This window comes from Dermacentor albipictus, chromosome 8 (genome assembly GCF_038994185.2).
Source record: "Dermacentor albipictus isolate Rhodes 1998 colony chromosome 8, USDA_Dalb.pri_finalv2, whole genome shotgun sequence".
Lineage (NCBI taxonomy): Eukaryota > Metazoa > Arthropoda > Arachnida > Ixodida > Ixodidae > Dermacentor > Dermacentor albipictus.
The window spans coordinates 3,245,339-3,259,443 of NC_091828.1; the positions used below are offsets into that span (position 1 = coordinate 3,245,339).

General features: G+C 48.2%; 2 protein-coding genes across 3 annotated transcripts in view; one reads left to right on the plus strand and one right to left on the minus strand.

Moving 5' to 3' along the window:
• Positions 1-7,789, minus strand: part of LOC139048613 (uncharacterized) — a 334,616-nt gene extending 326,827 nt beyond the window's left edge. Inside the window, exon 1 of the mRNA XM_070523043.1 lies at positions 7,705-7,789. Within this exon, the coding sequence (XP_070379144.1) occupies positions 7,705-7,773 (69 nt within the window). The 5' untranslated portion in view covers positions 7,774-7,789. The remainder of the gene's footprint in view (positions 1-7,704) is intronic.
• Positions 1-14,105, plus strand: part of LOC135921167 (5'-nucleotidase-like) — a 232,739-nt gene that overhangs the window by 202,105 nt on the left and 16,529 nt on the right. The gene's annotated exons all lie outside the window — the stretch shown is intronic.

Consider the following 14,105-nt stretch of genomic DNA (forward strand, 5'->3'; position numbering starts at 1 on the left):
CTGCACACGCGTGAAAGTTCGCGACAATCAGCCGACGATGACGGCTGAATCTCGTGTGCGCAAGGAAGGAAGCGCACCGATTTTGTAGCGCGCATGGCACCGGGCTAGGGGAGGGAGGCGGGCGCTGTACATCAGCCGCGCGTGGTCACACGGGCTTTATATTGAAAGCGATCTCCTTTGCGAGCACAGTCTAGGAGGGCCGACGGCTCGTGGCTTTGCTTGCGCTGTGTTCTCACCCCTCCGTTGAAGCGACACACAGTCCAAGATGACTTCGCTCACTGCTGCTGTTGCGATTTCTTACTCATGCGTTTTGACAGAGAGTGTGAAGTGTTCATGTTTGCCTGCGCGATAACAACATGCTGGCGAAATATGTTAGTAAGCGAATGTTTACAAGGGGGCGTTCTACTCCGGCGGCTGTTGCGTTCTGCGCACCATACGATCTGCGATGCGGACAGTGTAGGCGTTTAGGCGTACCCAAGGCTGATAGCGTCCTGTGCGCTACAGCACCCGCACGCTTGCGCGTCACCTGCGTTCGCAAAGTGAAACGTCACTGTATTTTTTTTTTCTGCGAATGTCAACTATAACATGGGCTTTCACCGTTTGCTCTCGCATCCACAACACTCAATTTCTGTCTCTTAACATCATGCCTAACGTTTTTTCCGTGCGTCGCTCTTTGTGCGGTCCCTAACTTCTTCTGGAGCTTATTTGTTAAACTCTAGTTTTCTGCTTGGTACGTTATAATCGGTACAATACAACGATTGTAGACTTTTCTTTTCCGTGACAACTGTAAGCTCTCAGTGAGGATTTGGTAATGCCTTCGCTAAGCACTCCAAGCCATTTTTGTTCTATACATGTTTTTTTTCTCGTGATCCTGGTGCCGTCACAGTAGTGGAACTAGATAAATCTACTCCTGTGGAGTTGCAGAATAGGTACCAAGGTAAGGGAGAGGGTGTCGAGGGTGGCAGGAATGTAGGTGGGGCGATGAAATTAGGAAGTTTGCAGGCGCAAGTTGGAATTCGCTGGCGCGGTACAGGCGTAATTAGAGATCGCTGGGTGAAGCCTTCGTCCTGCAGTGTATGTGTAAATAGGCTGCTGGTGGTGTTCCTGACGATGATATGCGTGCTAAAATGATTCTGAAATGCTTACATTCCAAGGTTTCAACTGGACCAAACAATACACTAGGGCACAGATACAGCGCTACCAAAATTAAATTATGGAGTTTTACGTGCCAAAACCACTTTAAGATTATGACGCACGCTGTAGTGGGGGCTCCAAATATTTCGACCACCTGGTTCTTTAACGTGCACCTATACCTAAGTACACGGGTGCTTTCGGCCTCACCGAAATGCGGCCGCCGTGGCCGGGATACGATCCCGCGACCTAATGCTTAGCAGCCCAACACCATAGCCACCAAGCAACCACCGCGGGTCAGCGCTGTCCGCATCCTAGCCTTACGTTTATTCTATGTGAAGGCTTGCACTGCAAGCATAGTAAGAGATGACCCACCAACCAGCCCGAGCTTTTACATTGTTTTTGAAAAATGTCTGCCATAATACTGTAGTTCAGACTCATACAAAGCTGTAAGTAATACACTAGCATTTCAAATGTGTGACTTAACAAATAACACTGCTAGCATGAACGCTCTGTGGCTTTCTCCTAAATGCAGTATATTCGGTGGTGTGCAACAGTTTCTTCCAAATATTGCGCGGAAGACGACGCGTTGGAATCCCTGGACTAGTCGGAAGACGTATGCCAGCCACGCAAGCTTAAACGGCTTAAAAATCACGCGAAATCGAAAACGTGTTCAAATTCCGAAAGGGCCATTGAGCAAGCGTCAAATAATTTATAGCAAATGATCATAAATGATAGACAGAATTACTTTAATGCACAGCTTCCTACATTTTTTAAAACTTCTCCAGGGAGAATCTGGATGACGATGACTCATTATTCGTCCCTTTCTGATATGTTCATAATAGGCAGTTCATAATAATATGAACTATGAACTAAACATGTTCATAGTAGAGACGATGACCAGGTTGTATATTCTGCTTTTAATAATAATTTCAGCAGTGTATTGTCAAAGCATGATGGTTGTATGCCTTCTTTTCGCATGGATTTGCCTTCTATTCCTGATATTATTTGTGGGTATGATATATGTAACTTAAGGTTAAAAATTGATGTAAACAAATCCCTTGGTCCAGATGGAATACCAAATACCTTGTTGAAAAGTTATGCCAAATGGTGTGCGAAATACTAGGAAATCTTGTTTAGTAAATTCCTTCAGGATGGCATGCATCGAGATTGCCGGAAAACAGCAATAATCAAACCCTTACATCAATCTGGGTACAAGAACTGCCTAAAAAAGTATCGACCGATTTCTCTGACTTCGACGACATGCACTGGGGCGCGGCGAGGTAGGAGGGGCGTACTTCTCCAGCGGCTACTGCTTACGGTGTGGCCGTGTGCGCGCCTTATCTTGAAAGCGAACTACGACGTGACAGAAATGCTCACCCGCGCGGGCCTAATGTCCAAAGCGATTTGCGATGTTTGCGTCGTGCGCGTAATGCCGGTGGCTTCGAAGGTGTGCGCTGCGCTTTCAACGTTTCGTTCGCGTTGAAGCGAGATGCACGAAGGTGAATTGTTGTGCTCATTGTTGCTGCCGCACTTACTCGAGCGTCTTCAGGGCCTGTTACCGCGGTCGTAGCGTTAGACGTGTTCATGCACTCGTGACGCCGTGCTTGTTAATTTACCAAATGCCAATGTTTACAACTTTATACGGCAAATAAACCTGCTACCCTTAGTTAGTATAGCTGTCCATTAATTTGCTATCACAATTAATGCTTCCCCTTTCGGGCAAAACTTCTCCTTTCTTATATTCATTTAATGCGCCGATTCTATCAAGCAGTTCCAAAAATTTGGCACCTTATGAACGGTTTTGAGCCACTAATTCATAACCTAAAGTTCTAGCTCGTGGTGCGTATTGTATAGGTCAAACAGGCATGAATATGTATGCGAGCGCTGCAACAACGTACACAACCGAGAGGGAGGCTTGCAGGCAATACAATGTCATTCTCGATACTACACCCTGCAATTATAGCTCAAGACAGCTGCCAGAGAACACTGTGAGGACCACTCTCTCAAAGTCGTTGAGGCAGGCACGACTGCAGCATCAGTCGCCCTATCCGACAAAACATTTAGCTTTTTTCAGGAAGTGCGAGCGTGTTTGCAGGTGATGATTGTTTGGATTTTGTGTGATTGTGTGATTTTCTTGTTTTGTCGACGGTTTTCAGCTTATTGATCCAGGCACACAAGTTTGCCCTTTGCAAATCAACCCCACCTTGTGACACTAAAAATTGTCCTCGTCACCGAGGTTGTCCAGTTGGGTGCTTTCGCACTTTTACTCTGTCTTCTACGGCGCAAATATATAAATACCATACAGTGTGCGTGACACAAACTTCGAAGGGGTCAGAGAGAGAGAAAGAGAGAGGAAGCTCTTTGTTGACATACAGATAACTCTAGCATCGTATAAGCAGGCGCCCACATGCTACTCTGCATAGGAAAGGGCACCGAGAACAGAGAATCCTTTTACGGATGACGGCATGTCTAGATTTGGCACCGAGGAAGCATTCATTAGCAGTAATTTCATTAGTTTATAAGGATGCAACAGATGAAACCTAATTTCACCTAGAAAAACTTTTTTTCTAGTACTGAGTTTTTGCAGAACGTAATAGAATCTCTAATTCTTGATGAAACTTTAGTAGTCCTCAGCAGACGTTTTTCTTTAGATTGCAAGACGTCACAGTAAGCTAGCACAGGACTTGATGGTCTGGTTGGTTGACCAACCTCATTTGGTTGGTCGGCCTGGTGGTTATTTGGCTTAGAAAAACTTCGGTTATGCCACAATGAAGCTTTTTTGCATCCTTGAAGCGAAATTACCCAATATAGCTCAATATTTCTCGGAAATATCTCTATGCGGGGGATATAATAGTTGTTTAGAGAGTGCGATCCATCGTTGTGTGAGGCTTACCAACATGTAAAAGGGAAATTTTTTTCTTATTTGTTGTTGTGTTGCTGTTAGTGTTATCGCTGCTATATATTGTCCCGTCAGCGAACTTTACGCTCACTTTCGTGTCAGTACTATGTTTGTCGTTGTGTTTTCTTCTTTCTTCATATTTTGACTCTATCTATATACCAAGAAACAGAGACTGGGGGCCCTATAACATAAAACTATTCCAATATGTTTTTATTAGAATCTCCTTGCTTCAAATTTGCATAACTGCCGACGCATGCATCGAGCGGTGACCCGTAGCGTTGCCTCAACAGCCCAATCAAACGCTCCCTTAGTTTATAGGAGGCCACTTTTGTTTGCTTTAAAAACGAATAACATTGCCTACTTCGAGTGGTTTTTCGTTTGTCATTCGCTGCCAGGAGGAGAGGAGCACGCTCAAGTGTTGAGGGTACGGATGGGGCCGAGCCAGTGCACTGAAAATAGATTACCAGATGAGCAGGGTCGTGCCGGCGTCTGCGATTGGCCCGATTCTACAAGTAGCTTGCGGCAGCTAGTCTAAAGTCGCGGTGGCGTGCAACGGAATGCTAAAAATGCCGCTAAAACGGATCCTCAGCAAAGAATAGTTGGCAGAGCGAGGTAGTAAACGTGCCGAAAGTGCTCGAAAAGATTACAAGGCCATGCTAGAAGTGTAATTACACGCAAACAAACCTGTGCTCTCCGGCAGGTGCAAGTAGCCACTGCCTAAGCGATCGGCGGCATCCATCTTTTATTCCTTTGGTACGGGCAACCTGCGGCTATTCAGAAAACAATTTCAGTTTTGTGTGGCACTTTAATGCATCCTTAATGCGTTCACGTCACTTTGACACGGTGAGTTTTCGCGGTTTTGTGACGTTGCGCAAAAGCAGGTGTAGTGGGTGCAGCCGGAAAACTTTTGACCAATAGCCGAGGGCTAATTGCGAAAAGGCGTGGAATGAGAAATAACTCTTTTTCTTTTGTTCGGTCCAATCATGCATAACCAGTGCCTGCACGTCGTATCAGATGGGGAGCTATTGCGTTTTCCGTGACGTCGCGTGGCAGAGAGGCGTAGTGGGGGTGGTCCAAAAAAGTTTTTGACCAATCGCGGAGGATTGGTCAAAAACTTTCATTTCATTGTTGATTTCATGTCACTTCCATTTCTGCAATCACGGATTGCAGAAATGGAATTGAAAAGTTTGGAATAGCTTGACGTTATAGCACCGAGGCCCACCATTACTTCTTAGTCAGTGATCTCAAACGCATATAAGAAAATCTGTGGAACATATTCCACGAAGCATAGGTTTGTGCACCACGATAGTCAACTTACTTGTTTTATCCACAACGGGGGAACAAAAGAAGCCTCAGGCTACAGCGCCACACTGGGGCTAGTCTTCATCGGAGCAACAACTGCTTTCATTGACCGACTTTGTGGGAATACGCAGGTCGCTTTACCATTCGGCACAAGAGGCATGAGCGGATACAGGTACGCAAAATGAGGGTGAATGACTTACAAGCATTCACAAGAAGGACTTAGCAATTATAACCTCTATCTAGCCTTTTAATTTGCATATAGCCATCCCGTGCTATTGATCATACATACGGGTGAAAGGAAAATGCGTTGGCTGTAAGGATTACACATCTTTAAAGATAGGGAGCTAAGTCGCCAGTGTGTAAACAGAGGTGCATGCTCTGGAAGAACATTTCCCGATGTTTGCTACGTCTAGGTGGGGATGTCAAGTACTATATTCTTATAATGGGCGATGTCTGTACGTGTACTCTGGAAGTGCATCATTGCATAGAGTCACGCCAAATTATAATAGATAAAACTATGTCGTTTGATACAGATGTGACTTCGATAAGCATAAATGACCGCTCCTAAGCGGCCTATTGCTTTCAACACAACAGAACATGCTGCATCAACAAAGACACCGGCTTGTCGTGTTTTCCGCCAGGCCCTTCAAAAAAGCCCTGCTATAAAGCAATACTTCACTCTGATACCGCATTTTTCATGTTTTTCATCAGCGAGTACTACCAACAACATATTGCAATGGTTTCTCGAAGCATCGAAAAATAGCCGCGTTATTTCTGTAATTAGCCGGACATTGATTTTGCAGCCTGGAGGCTAGAAGTAATCAAGCAGCCCTTCGCGTATCAGGAATATTTTTAACTGTAGCTGCGCCATAAATATTGAGCAATTTCCGGAACGTTAACAGCTTTTGATTTCTTGTTAGCAGTGTTAGACGTTATTCATTATTTTTTAATCGCTGACCATATTTCATACTGCGCTTCCATCTCACGTAATGATTTAGGTGAATAATGTGGTAATCAGAATTAGTGATAATAAAGTAAAAAATATTGTCCGACGATTACGATTCTTGCTAATGCAATCTTTGAGCGCCGCGGCTGCCTTACTTCAACAACCTGCAATGGCATACAGAACACGCAGTGCCGAACGGAAGCGGTTCTGCGTTTCTGATTCGGCAGCACATACCGTAATCCGTCGCTATCGAGCCGGCGTTCCAGCGACGCTCCATCGAGCCATATTATAGTGGTTCCAGCTACTCCAGCCCCAGAGATTATCTTACGGTGCATTTGGACAGGACCGTGCGCACATGTGGGAGACGTAGAGGAAGCGATAGAGCGGTCTACTGGAGCTGTGGCCTCGGAGCTGTGGAGCTGAGCCTGCGCGTTTACCACTTACTTTTTCCTATGTAAATAATTTCACATACGTTCTTGCCTCGGGCTTCATCTGCGTAACGCTATATATATATATATATATATATATATATATATATATATATATATATATATATGTATATCTTGGGACTCCAAAGCTGGACGATCCCTGTCACATCTCCTATGCCTGAGGGGACTAGTCCTACCGAGCCACCCATGTCACCGCCTACGGTCGTCTGTCCTGGTGCGCCACGTCAACGGGATCCTCCCATATTCAATGACACTGACGCTCATGACGTCGAGGACTGGCTGTTATCGTGCAACCAAGTGAGTGCCCACAACAAATGTTCTGAAGGTGACAAGCTTGGTTACGTACCATTCTACCTTTCCGGGGTCGCCCATATTTATTTCCGCAACCATGAGACTGACTTTTCCACCTGGACAACATTCCGAACGGCACTTCGAAAAGTCTTCGATCGCCTTGCTGTGCGCAAACTTCGGGCCGAACAACAGCTTCACTGTCGTGCCCAACAAAAGGGGCGAAACTATTACCAGCTACATGAAGATGTAGTTGACATTTGCCGGAGTATCAACTCAGATATGACCCAAGATGACAAAGTCAAGAACATCCTGAAAGGCATACAAGATGACGCCTTCCAAATGCTCTTGGCAAAAAACCCTCAGACGATCAACGACCTCATAACCCCTTGCGAGAGCTATGAGGAGCTGCGCAAACAAGGGCTTTCTACGCGCCGAGCTCTCGCTCCGAACGTCGTGCTTTCAGCTTTGAGTGATTGTGTCAGTTCTACTCCTTGCAGTTCAGCAATTTTCGACCAAATCAAGCAAGTTGTACGAGAAGAAGTAGCACGCCAACTCGCTATTCTGCCAGTCATTCCAGCCTCAGAGTCGCCCCTGTCTCGCGATCTCCGTTAGGTGATACAAGAACAAGTCGCTAACGCAGTACCACTTGCTCATCAGCCGCCTCCTACGCCTTTTCCACTTACGTGCGCTGCCGTTGTCGCGAATCCAAGGCTTCCGTCTGCAGGTATGCAATCCAGCCTTACTCGCGCCATTCCCTCACTTCCACAAGCAGCTCCCCTCCCCTCCCCCCCCTAATCAGCTACTGGCCGCCACAGCAGCCCGTTCGCCCAGCTCGCCAATATTTCTATCAGTCTCCGCCCGCTGTTCTCAAGCTGTGGCGCACCCATGACAATCGGCCTATTTGTTATTCGTGCGGCCTACCTGCGCCTGTAGCATGGCTTTGCCGCCGGCGCAGAAGGTATCCTTTGAATTCTCCGAGGGAACAAATCAACAGTTTAGACTCTCCGTCCCGTTCCGCTACTGCCGCTCAGCCCTTCGAAGCCTCGCCTTCTGCTTCCCGAATCTTCAATACTCGTCGGTCTCCATCTCCTCGTCGGCGCTCTCTGTCCCCGCTTATCCGTGGCCCTGAAGCTATCCGAGAGAAAAACTAAGGACCGCAGTTCCGCAGGCAAGAACTGCGATCTCAATGAACTCCTCAAGACCTCATTTATTTCCTGCAAACGTCCTTGAAGTTTATGCAGAAGACATCACCGTTCATGCGCTTGTAGACACGGGAGGAGCAATATCAGTGATTTCGGACAAGCTTCGTCTTACTCGAAGAAAAGTCGTAACGCCATATTCAGTCACTTCATTACGGAGGAGAAACGCTGCGCCGATTGAACCCTTAGGGAAGTGTACCGAGCGTGTTGTTATACAAACGGCGCTTTATGCCATGTTGAGTTCATTGTTCTGCCTCACTGCTCCCATGCCATGATCTTAGGATGCGACTTTCGGTCCTCTCATCATGAAGTTATAGATTCTGACCTTGATGAACTCACGCTGTCGCGATTCGGCACCGACGTTCTTGAAGATACTGATGACGCTTCCGGTCGTGTGTTGTAAGTTTTGTCGGATGATCTCGCCGCTGCCACCATTGTAGGGGTTGAAGGTCATAGAGAGGAACTTGGGAGGAACTAGGTGAACAGGGTTTATTTGCAGTATTTACGATTTAAACAAGAGTTACACTTACACAGTCTAGCGTGACTCCCAAATGGAGTCCGCAAGACGAAGCATACAGCAAACGAGCACACTGCTCACGAGTACATTGATGCGCACGAGCACGAGCACGAGCCTAGCAGCCGAAAAACAGCCGTTTTTAAACACTTCGTGTTCCCTAGATCCCTAGGTGAGGCAAAACTTTCGACGTCATCGTAAACAAGCCGCCTCTCTGCGGGATGGTTTACATACACACGTATGCACATTCACTGCACTCGGAGCTGACCTTCGCGACGTGGCCGTCGTGTTGCCCATTGTTCTGCGTCCCCGTAGCCAGGGGGTCATGCCCGACCCCAGCCGGCGCCTCTAAATTCCAGAGCGGACCTCGCAAAGTAGCCTCCAGCACTGCCCATTGTCTGGCGTCTTCAAAGGCCCGTGAAACGGCACCGCAAGGCATCTCCTTCCAGGAAATCCCCCTGCTTTAGTCGAACTGTGAAGGCGTTGGCGATTTCACTAACAATAGCTGATCGCGTTTAGTCATGCGGCTCCGACGGGTTGTTGACGCGGCACCTCGCGGCCCCTACGAAACGAGTAACCGCGGCACGTGTTGAAGGCTTCCATGGTATCTTCGGGGAAGCTCGCCACGCTCGCAGCTGCAGCTGGCTGCGAAAACTTGCATGTTGCCACCTCGGCAGGCCATTGCTAACAGCTCCTTCATGGCCCTGAAAATCTCGACTGGCCAGTGCTGACAACCGCTTGGCAGGAAGAGAACGGCTGGCGAGCAAGAAGATGGCTTTGCTCTCTGCAATCCCTGCGCACTTGGAATGCCTAAACCATCTCACGACAACTTGCACAGAAGAGTCGATGCCGACAACACAATACCACTCAGCGTGCAAACACCCGGAATCGGCTGTTAACCCACCAGGCTTCATATCAAAATGTCAATGCAAGCCACTCAACTGGGAACCCAAAATTTTACGCCGCCAAAGCGAGCGTTCCCGTTCCCCTTGAACTCGACCAAACCTGACCATCGCGCTGCACAAGCGTAAAAGTTTACGCACAATTAAACTGAAGGCTCTCAACCACCAATACCCGAACATAACTTAAGCAGCCTAGCTTCTCGAACAGTCTGTTCTTACCCTATCACAGTGGCGTACTTATCTCATGTACGGTTGCCATTGAACCATCTGGCCAACTCCACAGGTACCTAATCACAACCGCAGTAGCTTTGTGGTCTCTATTCAGAACGCATACTTGCGTCGCACGCAAACGTGCCATCACGCTCACTCGCGTGTCTTTCTCTAGTCCACACAGGACACGTTCCTTAAACGAACGACTACACTTGCGTAGCTCCCGCACTCTGCAGAGCCCTTTAAAAAATGCTTCTAACAACTAGTTCCGCTCACGCGCACTAGAGAAGTCAGAATACGGCTGCCCTCAACACACACGAGCAACCCAGTCATATACATTCTGCTTCCTTCCGTACAGGACACGTGCTAAAGGAACTAAGAACGCTTCTCAGTGCAAATCGCGCACTAACTGAAAATCTACGCACTTAACATTAGAAAATAAAAAAACACTTATAAAAAAAGAAGGTTAACTAATACACCCACGCGTTACTATAGGCTTCTTCAACGATAAGCTTGACCTTCAGGTTACTCACACACACACAAAAAAAGAAAGCCTATCCACTCATTAACTAACAACTCACGAGACTAAATGTTTGCATAAAACGCATCTTTCAAATCTCTGAGCTTCTCGAACAAAAACACAAAGCTCATACCTTACATACTGAAAGAAATTCTAGTCTTAAATTGCGAAAATTTTTCAGAATGTTCAAAACAAAACAAAACAAGACATTTTGCTTCTACGGAAGATCTCTTGGCCTCCCGTTCCAAACGCTTACGTCTGACTCAAACTTTTGAGCTGTACTCGAGGTGGTCGCGGTTCGAAAGCTATTCTGGCTACCCCGGAACACCAAAAGGGCTCACACACTATCAGCTCCTTCAAGACGTTACAGTCTCCTGCCAATTTGCATCCTGGCGCCACGCTTTCATTACGAACTCGACTGACCGCGTCGCGACTCCTTGTCACCTCGTCTCGTCCTGCCGCCTTGCGCTCCTTCGCACTACACGCTGAACTTCGAAAAGAACGACGGACCGACAAGGAACACAACTGCCCCGTGCCCTTTATCCGCGTCCGTGCAGAACATGCGTCTCGGTCTCTTTTTGACCGGTGGCTCGAACGTGCTTGGTACGCAAACGTCGTCAATGACGACCGGACCTTTCGTTTCATTGCGCCCTGCCTTTTTGCGCCTGTGGCCGTATTTGGTTGCGCTACCTTATTTACTGTTTTCCGATCCTTACGGCGCGTCTTTCTGTGGCGCTTTCTCTCTGAACTCCCTCTCATGTCGCCTTTTCGTGCCTCGTACTGGCCGGTACACATTTCGTCGGCCCGGATCGGTCTCCTACCCGCACAGTCTGAATTATTCCTAACTAAATCATCGCTCTCGTGGCTACCTAGACTGGCGGAGAGCTGCACCGATCCCTGAACGATGCAGTTGTCTTCTCTTGAGCTACACAGCTCGCAATCCTGAGAACTACTCTCAACTGCATCGTCCAGCTCGCAATTCACTTGGGTACGCTGATCTGATTCGACATGGGCGCTCGCGTCTGTCGGGTCAGCAGTACTCACTACTTCGCTAGCAACCTTGTTAACCTTTGATGTGACGCACACGCGCGGCAACTGTGCCAATTTGTTCGCAGCTGGCCTGGCTGTCTCCACAGTCCTTTGTCGGCACAGGACCTCGTCGCTCTCACTCTGGCTTTTAACGGCCTCGGCTGCCACTAAGGCATCATTAACTGCTAGCACTTCGAGTTCACTTCTGAACGTGCTGCGAATCTCGCGGGTGCTGCGAATTCTCTCGGCTTTCGTCCAAAATCTGCTGTCGATTTCCGTCTTGTTTCGCTGCGCCCAACCTACAGATTTCTCAAGCCGCTGTCGACTTTGCTCGATTAACTGCTCAAAACCTTCAATTTCTTCGTTCAATGCAGCAGCGTACTGCCTCGCTACTTCTGGTAGGTCTTTCTCCTGCGAAATGATTTTCAGTTTCTGCCTAGCTTTTCCTGTTCTTGCCTAAATTATTTCTGTTCTTGCGTAATTGCTTCCGGTTCCCGTTTTTTAATTAGAATTTGTTTGCCCATTTGTTCGATGAATTTCAAATCGTTGTTACTATCTAGAATGGTCTTACGAATGTCTGATTCCGTCAAGTCCTCCTCTACGTCTACCTAGATCTCTTCACAAAATCACAACAGGTCAGCTCGCGTCAAACATATTAGGACCATGGTCGCTACTTTAAGCTTTGGATCTGCTGTCACACAATACTTGCTGCGATACCCACGCAAATCAGAATACAAGTAAAAGACCCCAGCGAATCAAATTTACACACACAGAGAAATCGAAGCCTGGTAAATTTTACAGCCAAAATCAATCGCTTACCCACTGAAGCGGCACCAAATCACCGGTCCTCCTCCACCGTTTCCAGTCAGTTGCAAGGCGTGGTCAATCTCAAGTCGCCTCGAACTTGATTAGGGTACCGTCGGTCACCATGTGCCAAAGTCCGTGAGCTGCCGTTGCCGTTTCTACGAGCCGTAGGCCGATCTAGGAGCCATAAGCCGATCCCACCGCTGTCAACGAGATATAGCAGTTGGCGGTCGTAGTTGAAGGCGAGGACTTTGACTCTTCGTCGGGGCTTAGGCGCGCAGGATTTATTTGCAGTATTTACATTTTAAACAAGGCATACATTTACACAGTCTAGCGTGACTCCCAAATGAAGCCCCCAAGACGAACTATACAGCAAACGAGCGCACAGCTCACGAGTACATTGACGAGCACGAGCACGAGCACGAGCCTAGGAGCCGAAAAACAGCCGTTTCTAAACACTTCGTGTTCCTTAGATCCTTAGGTGAGGCAAAACGTTCGACGTTATCGTAAACAAGCCGCCTCTCTGCGGGACAGTTTACACACACGTACGCACTTTCACTGCACTCGGAGCTGACCATAGCAACGCGGCCATCGTGTTGTCCATTGTCCTGCGTCCCCGTAACCAGGTGGTCACGCCCAACCCCAGCCGGCGCCTCTGAATTCCAGAGCGGACCTCGCACAGTGGCCTCCGCCACTGCTCATTATCTGGCGTCTTCAAAGGCCCGTGAAAAGGCACCGCAAGGCATCTCCTTCCAGGAAATCCCCCTGCTTCAGTCGAACCGTGAAGGCGTTGGCGATTTCCCTAACAATAGCTGATCGCGTTTAGTCATGCGGCGCCGAGGGTTTGTTGACGCGGCACCTCGCAGCCCCTACGAAGAGAGTCACCGCGGCAGGTGTTGAAGGCTTCTATGGTATCGTCGGGGAAGCTCGCCACGCTCGCAGCTGCAGCTGGCTGCGAAAACTTCCATGTTGCCACCTCGGCAGGCCATTCCTAACGGTGTTCGTCACCGCCGACAACGAGATTCCTCCATACTCTGCCGCACTTGTACCCGTTTCCTGCGTTGAATTTCGCGCTCCACAGTTATATTCATGCCATCTAAGCTTGTTGCTCGCCGTCATCCTTTCTTGCTTCCTTTTGCCCTTCTTGTAATTCGATAAGGTTCTAGCACACTTTATTTATCGAACCTGTTTCCTTGCCCTGCGAGCCTGCTCCACGATGAAAGTCTTGGTTATTCCGACGAAATCGAACCAAGCTTCGTTTACGATGTGCCTGACGACCCAGCTTCTGCTCCGGTTGATGCTCTGGCCCTTGAAGGTTCTCCTCCTACGCCACCGTGTGACCCAAGATTTTACCAGCGTATTGATCCCAATCTCACTCCAGCGCAGCACGCCCCCGTCGTCCATCTCCTGGACCGCTTTCGCACGTCATTCGACCTACAACAATCTCGCTGAGGCCGTACTTCCACTGTTCATCACATCGACACCGGCAACCATGCGCCTTTACGCCACAGGCCCTATCGTGTATCCGCCACGGAGCGTAGTGTCATCGCTGAGCAAGTTGGAGACATGCTCCCACGCGGCGTCATACAACATTCGCACAGTCCCTGGGCGTCTCTTGTAGTGCTGGTAAAAAAAGAAAGATGGCACAATTCGCTTTTGCGCGGACTACCGGCGACTCAATGAGAACACTTGCAAGGACGCTACCCCATATTGACGACGCGCTAGACTGCCTCCACGGCGCCGAATTCTATTCAACTTTAGACTTACGATATCGGTACTGGCAAGTGCCAGTGGTGGAGTCAGACCGTCCAAAAACGGCCTTCATCACGGCTGATGGTTTATTTATTTCACCGTAATGCCATTTGGCCTGTGTAACCCACCTGCCACATTTGAAAGAATGACGGAC